This window comes from Protobothrops mucrosquamatus, unplaced genomic scaffold (assembly GCF_001527695.2).
Source record: "Protobothrops mucrosquamatus isolate PMUCROS unplaced genomic scaffold, P.Mucros_1.0 scaffold3098, whole genome shotgun sequence".
NCBI classification, from domain to species: domain Eukaryota; kingdom Metazoa; phylum Chordata; class Lepidosauria; order Squamata; family Viperidae; genus Protobothrops; species Protobothrops mucrosquamatus.
In genome coordinates this window covers 82,284-94,358 of record NW_015389106.1, presented here as the reverse complement: position 1 = coordinate 94,358, position 12,075 = coordinate 82,284, and the positions used below count along the sequence as shown (strand labels likewise).

General features: G+C 47.2%; 1 protein-coding gene across 1 annotated transcript; it reads right to left on the bottom strand.

Annotated features, from left to right (window-relative positions):
- Window positions 1–2,499: 2,499 nt before the first annotated feature.
- KLHDC7A (kelch domain containing 7A) lies at window positions 2,500–6,090 on the bottom strand. Its single transcript, XM_015826396.1, has one exon. It carries the CDS (start codon window positions 5,746–5,748, stop codon window positions 3,187–3,189), a length of 2,562 nt encoding a protein of 853 aa, XP_015681882.1. The 5' UTR covers window positions 5,749–6,090; the 3' UTR covers window positions 2,500–3,186.
- Window positions 6,091–12,075: the final 5,985 nt, after the last annotated feature.

The window sequence follows — 12,075 nt, the reverse complement described above, 5'->3', positions numbered from 1 at the left end:
CTCAAGACATGGCTTTTTCAGCAAGCGGGTCTGACCTAGGGTGAATTTTAAATAGGGACAATTTTAAGGATTTTATCAAGACACAGCAACAAATATTTGGTTTTTAATTGGTTTTTAGAGGGGAAATGTTTTATATTGTTTTAACATGCTGTGAGCCGCCCTGAGTCCCATGGGGAGAAGGGCGGCATATAAGTTGTGATAAATAAATAAAAAAAATAAAAACTCTGTAAAAAGCCCAGGAACCCCACCGCCGTTTACCTGAGGTTGAGTAAAACGTGAATGAATTCAGCTCTTGCCAAATCACCAAGTTTGCCCTTGATGCCAACTCACCACGTCCACCCAAGCTTCTAGTCCCAAAGGCCCAAAATGTCTAAGTGCAGTCCTGAAATCGAGTTAGATGGCTATAAGACGGGGCCGTACTTGGGTGTGAACCCTAAAAAGACCCCACCCAACCACAGTGGTCATCTAGCTGTTCCCCGTCTCCCGCAGTGGCCCAGTGGGCGAACGTGGGGACCGCTGCTTGAATTCTGGCTTAGCCAGCGTGGGCCGTTTGGCATCTGGGCTCGCTCGAAGTCTATCAACCTCTCTAAAAACACACAGATCCTGAAAGGAAAAAAGGCATCCATTTGGAACGGAGGTTCCGGATGAGTAATTGTTGATACTCGGAGGCAAAATGCGCGCCGAAGACGGTGGGCGTTCAGCGTATTAATGATTATGGCAGGTTATGTGTCTTAATTATCCAATTTCGCTGGCTTGACGGTAATGGAGGGAGGAAGGGCAGAGAAGGGCGCAGGAAAAAATAAGGAGGGGGAAGAAAAAAAAGCAGATTAACATAGAGGAGGCAGAGTTTTTAAGAGGTTTTTTTTTGTTTGTTTGTTTGTTTTGTGGTAGTTTATTTGCAGAGTCCAGTAAATGAGAAATGACCCATTACATTATTTAGTAGCATTAAGACCAGACAATTTGTTGTGCTTTGACACCGGAGCTGTTAGGCCTCCTCTGCTAGGACATCACGCAAGGCTCGTTTACAGGCCGTCCCCGGCTTAACGACCACAATCGGCAGGACAACCGTCCACCGTTAAGCAATGCGGCCGTTTAAGTGAATCGCGCCTGGGGTGTTTTTCCCCTCCCATGGTCGTTAAGCAAATCCGTGGACTTTGCTTGCTGGAAGCTGTTCTGGGAAGATGGCAAAATGGCGCCATCCTGCAACCGTCATAAGTTGAGCCCGGGTGGCGCGGTGGGTAGAATGCAGCGTCGCAGGCTGACTCTGCCCACAGCCAGGAGTTCGATTCTCACCGGCTCAAGGTCGACTCAGCCTTCCATCCTTCCGAGGTCGGTGAAATGAGGACCCCAAAATTGGTAAAATGGGGACCCAGATGGTTGGGGGCCAAATATGCTGACTCTGTAAACCTCTTAGAGAGGGCTGTAAAGCACTGAGAAGCGGTATATAAGTCTTATTGCTTGGGAAGGGAGGGAGGGAAGGGAGGGAGGGAAAATGTGAAGGAAGGAAAATAAGGAGAAGGAAGGAAGGAAGGAAGGAAGGAAGGAAGGAAGGAAGGAAGGAAGGAAGGAAAATGAGAAGGAAGGGAAATAAAGAGAAGGAAGGAAGCTGTAGTGGTGCAGTAGTTAGAATGCAGTATTGCAGGCTGACTCTGCCCACTTCCAGCAGTTCGATCCTGATTGGGTCAAGGTCGACTCAGCCTTCCATCCTTCCGAGGTCGGTAAAATGAGGACCCAGATAGTTGGGGGCCATAGGCCAACTCTGTAAACCGCTTAGAGAGGGCTGTAAAGCACTGTGAAGTGGCATATAAGTCTTAAGTGCCATTGCTATTCCTAAATACAGGTCAAGTGCTCAAAATTTAATCACGGGATGCCATGACCGTCCTAATTGTGAGGACCAGTTACAAGTCTCAAGGAGAGAAGCAACCTGGAACTAAGGAGAAATTTCCTGACAGTGAGAACAATTAGCCAGTGGAACCACCTGCCTCCAGAAGTTGTGAATGCTCCAACACTGGAAGTTTTTAAGAAGAGACTGGACAGCCATTTGTCTGAAATGGTGTAGGGTTTCCTGCCTGAGCAGGAGGTTGGACTAGAAGACCTCCGAGGTCCCTTCCAACTCTGCTATTCTATTCTATTCTATTCTATTCTATTCTATTCTATTCTATTCTATTCTATTCTATTCTATTCTATTCTATTCTATTCTATTCTATTCTATTCTGTTCTGTTCTGTTCTGTTGTTCCGTTCCGTCCTATCTTATCCTATTCTATTCTACTCCATTCCATTCCTCTTCATTCTATTCTATTCTGTTCTGTCCTGTCCTATTGAGTCATTCTTTTCAGTGCCATTTCAACAGTCATTAAACAGATGGCCATAAATTGAGGACTACCAGGACTATCATCCAACCTAAGAGAGAAACTACCAGCGATGGAAGGACACCAAAGACTGAACATTTTTGTGAGGGAATAGTCCAGGATGAGAGGATTGACCAAGGGTAGGAAGAAGGGGGAAAAAAGTTCATCAGCAATGAACCATTAAGAGCTTGACCAGCCTAGAACACTATAAAAAGGAGATTAAGCAAGTTTATGGAAGGAAAGAGGGTTGTGATTTGGGATGGAGCCTCCAAAACTAGAGGCACTCTACCTCCAATTAGCAGCTGCTGGAGATAGCACATGGGGAAATATTATTGTGATTGTGCCTGGATGATGGGCTTTCTGGAGACCCTTCACGGATAGATCATGGGTTATCTGCTCTGATCTACACTGATCCTTATTCCCCTTCCCCTATCCCAAGGCAATGGGTCAGTCACTAAGATCTCAAGATGGATCCCAACTGGAGATCACAGAAGGACTTGATCTTAAATCCATAGACCAGCAGGAGATAAGGCGGTATGGAGGGCCACCATCCCGGTTTTATGGAATTGGCTTAAATTTGCACTCGCCTCTGAATGCTGAGACCTCAAAGTCTATGGTTAATTTGTATGCAAGGATTAAGTTGGTCTAGAAGATCTCCAGGGTCCCTTCCAACCATTATTCTGTTAGGTGTCTTGGTAGGAAGAGACAGACCTATCCTGCCTACAGTCCTACTTTCCTTGATGGGCAGGGAGGCAAACGAGGAGACCAACGTCCTCGGTGAAGCTACAAGAAGTAAGTTTGCCTTGTTATTCCAATAAAGCAGCTTGTACCGGCCACTCAAACCCTTGTTTGAGATGCTTTGTACCCCTCGGGCAACATGAGAGTAACTGGGATAAGGGCTCCCCTTGGGGAAGGGAAATTTCTCAGCTCTTTGCTTCCAAACCGTGGAGACACCAAGTCCGCTAGGAAACGGAGGTTGAACTGCCGGTTCACGCAATAGACCAGATTTCCGACGACGGCACACTGGAAGCAAGATGGGAAGGACATTGGGTGGGTGGCACACTCATACCACAGCTTGGCCTTGGCACTACAGCGATAGACACCGATGCCCATCCTCTGGTTGAGGTCAAAGCGGTAGATGAAGCCGTTGACGGTCACCATCTCGGTTGTCCTGTCCTGACTTCCTCCAGTGAGGCTGACTTTCCAGGTGTCCGTCCGTCTGACGTACCTCAGCAGCATGTATTTCAAGGTGCCTCCCGTGACACAGATCTCCCCGTCGCAGACGGTGGCGGTGTGGGCCACAGCAAAGGTGTCGTTGGGCAGAGGGGCCGCAAACGTCCAACGATCCAGGCGTGGGTCGTACCGTTCCACCGTATAGAGGCATTCTCCGCCAATGGCGTAGAGGCAACCATCCAGGGCCACCAGCTTACAGTGGGGTCTGGCTTGGTTGAGGGGACAGATCTCCTGCCAGATGTCGGTCAAGGGGTTGTAGCAGAAGACCCGGTTGGATGGTTTCTGATACCTTCCAAACCCTTCACAGCCAGCCACGACAAAGAGGTAGTTGAACATGCTGCAGATGGCACAACCCTTGGAGATGGCTTCAACAGGGATATGGGTTAATGAATGCCAAGCATCCTTCTGGTCATCGTAGTAAGAAAATCCACTTGTGTGGCATCCAACATCTGCCACTGTCATGTATTTCTTGCCTCGCATCCTCTTCTCCAGGATCAAGTCCCTCTCTGCAGCGTTGAGCTGGCGGTAGATGGCCTGGGTCTTCAGCACTTGGAGATAGTTGTCACTCATGACCTTGTAGACCGCCTCTTGCAGGTCCTTAAGTTTCTGCTTCTTGGCCATGCACAAGACCTGGTAGCAGTTCCCCAGATCTAAGTGTACATCCAGAGAGGAGTCTGAACTTAGTGGGACATGGAAAAAATTAGCACCAGCCACAAGCTCCACCGATGGCTCTTCTCTTCCACTGCTCAGGAGATTTTGCATGGATCTCACCAGAGATGAAGTAGAGTCCAAGTGAAGAAGAGCCGGAGGTGAGGTGTGGCCACTTGAGGACCCAGTTCCTGGAGAACCAAAACCTTCCATCGGCACCTGTAATTCTGGATTATCTACAATTTTTTTGAAGCTTTCTTTTCGGCTGATGCTATGTCTGCCCAGCAGAGGTTTCGAGGAGATGGCTTCTTCAACAGCAACTGTCTCTCTTTGGTCCTTAGGTTGGGTGTCCTTTGCAGGACTAAGGAGAACATTAGAAGATATGTCTGGAACCTTCTCCAAAACAAGCTTGTTGGCTTCAGCTTTGGTCACCAACGAGCAGACAGGTTCCTCAGCCCAACATTTCTTGGATACATTAAGTATGTTGATAGTAGAGAGGTTGCAGGATCGTTGGAGATCCAGGTTGGTACCACAGGTGGTTTTATTCATAATGGATTGAGAAGTAGACTCAACATAATAGTTGTAGACTTTGCCTCTCAGTTGAGTGTCTTCAGCTTTCCCAGAACTTTGCTTCTCTTTGATGAAGTTCTCCTCCACCTCAACTTTGGCCACAGAGGAGAACGCATAAGCCACATGAGACTGCACATGGCTGTGGTTGATGGCCAAGCCCATATCACTAGTGGCATAGAAGGACTGGATCTTCTCTGGGCCAACCCGCCTCTCTACAACTTGTTTCTTGGTCTCTTTTACCAGTGGTTGACCTTCTCCTCTTTTCAAACCGACGCCACTCCCACCTGTGGGATGGACATCCTTCTCCACCGGCTTGGCACAGCTAGATTCAGCTTCAACAGGATCAACATCCCAGCCAGACCCCATCGGGTTGCAGAGTTCCCTCTCTCGGTTGAGTAGGCCTACAGTTCCGGAATGATCTTCTAAATTGCCCAAATCAGCCCCAGCTTTGCTAGTGCAGTTCTGGATGGTGCAACAGGTGTCCCCAGCCTTGTCTTCGGATCTCCACCCTTGTTCCACCCCGGATTCCGTACGGCTCACTTCCCCTGCCTCTTGTTTAGTTTCTGCCTCAGTTTCTCTCGTGCCAGGCAGCTCTCTGCCAGCAGGGATCGGAGCCTGCCCACACGCTTCCGTTACTCCACATCTACCCACCTGCACCAGCTGATTGGTCCCTGGGTGGCATGGCTCCGTCTCCTTCCTCCGCTCTCCTCTGTGCCTCAGTGCCACTTGCTTGTTTTCTTCCTGGCTGCCAACCTGCCATTCTCTTTGCTCTGCCCTGACGACATTGGCATCCGCGGCCCCGGCTGGGGTGCTGCCAGGGGGCACTCGAGACTTGAAATACCGGTATGCCAACATCAGCAAGAGCAAGGCCGTGGCGGAGAGGGCCAGCCGGCCAGCCAGAGGCATATCCGACGGCTGAACCCCGCTTTCTTCAGCGCGGTGGGGCATTTTTCCATATCACGCTGGCACTCAGGAATGCGATGAATAATTGCCAAGGAACAACTCCGAGTGGATCAGGGCTGGCTCCCTCCCTTCTCCGCAAGGTGACTTTAACCTGCCGACCGACCGGTAAAAAGAGATTATTGTCCACCTGCTCGCTCGGTGTGCCAGGTGTCTGTTTACTATAGGTTTGCATATTTGAGGAAGGTGGGCCGGGCTGGAGGCAGGCAAGACAAACCGGAAGGCGAAAGAGAAGCGGAAAGCTCTGCGACAAGAGTAAAAGTGATCTTAAGCTTTCATAAACGAGAGAGGGGTTGTTTTTTTGAACTTAGCCTATATTTATAAAGCTTCTTAATCCATTTTTCATCTGAAATGATAATATCTTATCAAATTCTGTCCGTTCTTTGTAAAATCCAGATGTTTTTAACATCTTTTTCATATCTCATTTGAATTTGCAGGTTATGGCCACCGTGATAGGTCCATACCCCGTCCTTCTCGTTCTTGTCTATGTTTTAATTTTCCTTCATTGTTCAAAACGTCTTTGTAAGTCACAATTTCCTCATAGTTTATTAACTTTAGGTGAACAAACGCTTCCATTGTTGAGAGTCCTCCAGCTATTTTCATATAGATTTTCGCTTTTTATTTCACCGGAAGGTGAAAGAGAGAAAGAGAAGTGGAAAGCTCCTCCAATACAGGAAAAATTATCTTAAGCTTTCATAAACGAGAGAGGTTTTTTGTTTTTGTTTTAAAGACGAAAGCTATTAATTCCCATGATGGATTTCTGTTACATCTTGCTGTAAACAACAGACTCCTATCCATACAGGTAGCCCTCAACTTACGACCCCAGTGGAACCCGAAATTTCTGTTGCTGAGACCGTTGTTAAATGAATTTTGCCCCATTTTGCAATGTTTCTTGCCCCAGTTGTTAAGTTAGTAACACAGTTGTAAAGTGAATCTGGCTTCCCCACTGACTTTGCTGGTGGGAAGATTTGCAAAAGGGGACCACGGGACCGCAGGACTCTGCGACCGTCATAAATATAAATCCGTTGCTGGATGTCTGAATTTTGATTACTTAACTACGGGGATTGCTGCAATGATCTTAAGTGTGAAAAACGCCCTAAGTCACTTTTTTCAGTGCCGTTGTAACTTTGAACGGTCACTAAATGAACTTTTGTTAAGCCGAGGACTATTACCTGTATTTTCTCAGATTTAAGGGACCCCACAATTAGCCGGACTCCCCATATGGAGGACCACATTTGATGAGTTGCGAAAGAAGAATTTAAAGATGGTCCAAAACGTTCTCCATAAATGATTCCTTATTTTAACGTGTGTGTGGAATTCAGCCTGGTTTGTGTGTTTTGAGCGCAGCTCTACCGCCCTTATCCCGACAATGAGACAACGAAAAGGCAGCTAGAAATATATAAACAGGCCCCCAATTTGGGGGGTTTCTTCTGCCTTGTGGCCAGAATGTAACCGACAACAGAAAATGCAGTTTGGTGCCGGTTCCAGGTTTTTATAAGGCACCTTTAAACTTCTCCTTCTGTTCCTTTCTCTAGCCAACTCATTCTCTTTTTTTAGCAATGTCCAAAACAGCGCTGTGGAAAAACACAAGACCCATGACACATTTCTGCCTGGGGCTGTGTTTGCACAACCAGATCTGAGCTAGCAGACGGATTTACAAAGCACACAAGCTTTGGTTAGTTTTCATCTTGGTTAGTTGTGATTCGGGGTGGGTGGATAACCCCCCACTCCAGTTTGTGGTTCCATGCCCTTTGCAAAATCAGGTTAAAATCAGGCTAAGCTTGTGTCGGGATCCCAATCTGTGTCCGCCCGTCGCTGTGGTTTGATGCTCTCTTGAAAACGATCATGGTTTGTTACATATTTGTCTTCAGTTTACGCTTCCAATTATGAATTCCATCGCAGAAGCTTGGAAAGATTAAACTTTCTAGGCTTCTGGGTGTGCGGCGCACTGGCAAACATTATGAAGTGGTCTAAAAAAAAATAATTTTTTTTTCGTGTAAATACTGCTCAGTTTGTAATGCCAGAGCGGTTTCAAACATGTCGTTTCCCTTCAAGCGTGAAATAATTACGGATGTAGACGGTGCAATTAACTTTTGTACATGAGTCCGAAGCAGGCCTTAACAGATGCCTCCCGTGGCCGAGAAAAATGGGCTACAGCCATGTTTTTTGTTTCTTTTTTTTAAAATGTAAAAAGAGAAAAGGTTCCAGAAGAGTGGGGGGGGGGTGTAAAAAGAAGCTGTCAAGAGAAGCCCCGAACAAAAGCATTTTAAGGCTGTCAGTCTGAATTTTCATCCTGAGGTTTTTCTCTCTCTGTCTTTCTCTCTCTCTTGGGAGCCTAAACAAGGAACTCAAAATGAAGAGTGGTATAAAACACGTGTTTTAATTTTGCAGGTTGCACCGTAGAGGAGGGGGAGGACGTATTCTGATAAAAAGAATTCTACTAATATTGCTCCAGGAGGGAGCTGCCAAAATGCCCTATTTTTAGGAATTCATTTGAAGGAAGGGGTGCATAATAGTTTTTTTTAGAACTCTTGAGTTTCAGTCCTACACCTCTTAGAAAAAAAACTTGGGAGTTTTTTTCTTCTTCTTTCTAACGGCCAAGAGGACAGCGATACATACAGGTAATCCTCGACTTACAAGTAACGGCGCTGGAAAAAGTGAGTTACGACCGTTTTTCACACCGCTACAGCATCCCCAAGGTCAAAATTTGGGCCTTTGGGCAACTGAACTCACATTTACGACGGTCGCAGTGCTCCGAGGTCACGTGATTCCCCTTTCGCAACCTTCGGACAAGCAAAGCCAGATTCGGTTAACGACCGTGTTACTAGCTTAACAAGTGCGGCGATTCACTTTGCGACGGTGGCGAGAAACTTAACAACTGTGTCAGTTAGCAAAAGACATTTTGGACTCCGTTGCAGTCATAAGTGAAGAACTCAAGACATGGCTATTTCAGCTGGCAGGACTGGCCTAAGGGGTATTTTAAATTTGGTTTTTAAATAACTTTTAAAAAAGGAAGAAAAGGCCCATATTAATATTTCTTTTTAACTACATTTTAAATTTTGTATATTGTATTGATTGTTTTGTTTTTAAACTGGCTGTAAGCCGCCCTGAGTCCACCAGGAGAAGGGCGGGGTATAAATGTAATAAATAAATAAATAAACTACTGTATTTCCTTCCCAGGACCAAAGAAGAACCAGGATGATTGGATGCAAGCTTGGGAATGGCTGCCACCTTCCCGTGGCTACCATGCAGTGTGTGTGTGTGTGTGCTCAGCACACCTCTTGATGGGCATTAGTGAGGGCAGCTAAGACGTGCAGCCAGGCGGTGCAAAGCAACTAATATTTTGCTGTAATTTTACCCCCGGTGTAGCAAGTAGAAAAACAGGTTATAATAAACCTCAAGTCAACCTATACCTCCCGTCTCCAATTTCCTTCTAGGATCCTGGTGACTCAGGGCTGGGGACAGGTGTACTTATTCTAATTTGGCCCAGGTGAGAGGCACGGGACGCTGCCAAAGTGTTTCTGCTCCACGGCGGTCCACGAAGGGCTAATTCATCAGCCCCGCCACGTCTTTGCCAAGCCCAGTTGGGGGGGCAGCATTCAGCTCTTACAGAGATTGGCAGCTCCTTGGCACTCTCCCGGCCTAAGTTCATTCGGTTGATTTGCCTGGAGTTAAGATTTGTAGCAGGAAAAAGAAAGTAACAACAGCAAAAAGCTTCATTTGGTCCAAGCAGACGATGTAGAAACGAAATTTGAGCCAAGCCTAAATTGGATTACTTTCTCTGGATGTGTGGTTGCTTGGTTTTGGAGTGAGACAAGGGTGCGAGCAAAATAAAAGTAGTTTTTCCTTCTCCGGAGGCAGGTTTGGTTAGCCTCGGAGGGGGGGGGAGGAATTTTTTTTTTTTTCAATTCTTAGACCCATTTTACAGATAGGAAGACTGAGGACACGGGTTGCACCAAAGTCGCTTGCATGGATGGTTTTAAGGCAAGGAAAAACTCAGAAATTCTGCTGGTTTCCCCCCCCCCCCCAGGAGGAGAAAACCTTGCAGCCGCTAGTATCAACTTGATGGCTCATTAAAAAAAAAATTGTAATGCAGAACGACAAAAAGACAAGTTTAACATTTTCAATATATTTCATTATTTTAGCTGGAGATGTTGGCCCCAACAGACCCCCACAGTGGGTCACAGATCTAATAATGTAATAAAATGCCGTAGCTTGTCGTCTTTCAAGAACAACGATCCTCTCCAACTGTAGAACAATGCAGTGGTGGGATTCAGCCAGTCCACACCGGTTCGGTAGAACCAGAAGCTAAATTTTGCTGAGTTCGGAGAACGTCTGAATGCACACGGCTTCAGGAAGTCCATTCTAGGCCTTGGAGGCCTGGAGGAGGCCTCCCCAGCCTAGAACAGCCCACCAGAAGTGCATGGATGCCACATCCGGAAGTCTGTTCTAGGCCTCGGAGGCCTGGAGAAGTGCATGGATGCCACTTCCGGAAGTCTGTTCTAGGCCTCGGAGGCCTGGAGAAGGCCTCCCCATCCTAGAATGGCCTACCAGAAGTGCGTGGATGCCACTTCCGGAAATCTGTTTGAGGCCTCCCCGGCCTCGAACGGCCCGCTGGAAGTGCGTGGATGCCACTTCCAGAAGTCCGTTCTAGGCCTCGGAGGCCCAGGCCTGCATCCAATAAGAGAACCGGTTGTTCAGGTATTTGAATCCCCCCACTGGAACAATGTTCTTTGTTTTTTTTCCTGGAGACTGCTCCTGCAAACGGAAGCTCACTTTCCCTGGCATTGCTCCAACAGGTGCATGGAAAATCCCGCCCGGTGCCATCCTCAAGACTTTGCCAACCTTGGACCCGTCTGCTGTCAATGTGCAACTGAGCCAGATGCCTCCGTCAGAAATTTTTCAGCACGGCTTTTTTCGTTTTGCAGTTTAAATCCTCAGGGGTGCCTTTTTCCTCTCCTCCACTGCTGGATGGAAGCCCCTGGGCACCCCTTGGCCCCCTCCTCCAGCATGCCAGTCTCTGGGCATTAAAACTGGAAAAAGCAGGGGGAAACAGGGACGAAAAGCTTGAAAAAAAGGAAACCTTCTCGGCTTTGAGATCCAGAGAGAATCAGTATCAAAGGACGAGCAACGGGCCTGTCTGGCAGGAGGGCGGAAAACGTGTTTGCCTTTGAAGAGGGCGGAAAAGAATTAAGGAGAAATGGGGCAGACATGGCGGTTTTTAAGAAGCTGGTTGGCAGGAATAAAAGAGCAAAGCTTGGAAAGATGGGAGAGAGGGAGGCCTTAATTAGCAATTAATTTACACTGCCCGGCCCCCCAAAAAAGACATTCAGGATTTTGGTTTCCAGCTCCTCTTCCAGCAGTATTAAGTAGGCACTCTGCACACGCCCAGAAGCACAACTTCAAATTGGGGGGGACCAATCGCGCAAAGTCATTACCTACCAAGGAGTATGATGTAAAAATTAATTTGCCGGGCAAAACCCAGAAAGAGTTCTTAAAGGAGAAAAACATCCCTGTCCGAATTAGAAATATTAGAATATTTACCAGCCATTCTCGGGGAATTTGAATATTTTGGAGGAGTATTAGACAGGCAGAAATTCCCCATTTTTGCAGCAAAATGCTGGGTCTGCCCATAGAGATGTTGCCCCACTGAATTCCTCGGGGCTTCCCATTCACCCCCTGACCTGCAGTGATAATTACCATTTCATGTACGACTCACTTAATGACAGAGATTCCAGTCCCAATTTTGGCCATTAAGTCGAGGACTTACAGGTAGTCCTCAACTTACGACCACAATTGAGCCCAACATGTACGTTGTCAAGTGATAAATTTGTTAACTGAGTTTTGTCCCACTTTACGACTTTCCTTGCCATAGTTGTTAAGTGAATCACTGCCGTTGTTAAGTGAATCTGGTTTCCCCCCCTTGACTTTGCTCATCAGAAAGTCACAAAAAGAGATCCCGGGACACTGTGATCGTCATAAATGTGAATCCATTGTCAAGCATCTGGATGTAAGTTACTGTTGTGATTCCTCGCCAGCCAGTGGATCCGGCAGCTGAGTCTGAGGAATCAGAGGAGGAGGAGGGGCCTGGAGTGACATCAGAGTCAGAGGAAGACTTTGAGGAGCTCCAAGACTTACAGTCTGACAAGGAGCCTGGCCCCTCTATTCGCGCTCAGGCTGAGACACAGCTGTGCTGGGAGCCTGAGTTGGACAGTGATGAAGAACAGCTGGGACAAATCCCAGATGCACCAAAGCGCAGGCAAGAAAAGAGAGTAGGACAGAGGAATGCAATGGGGCGGCTCCGAAGGCAAAGGA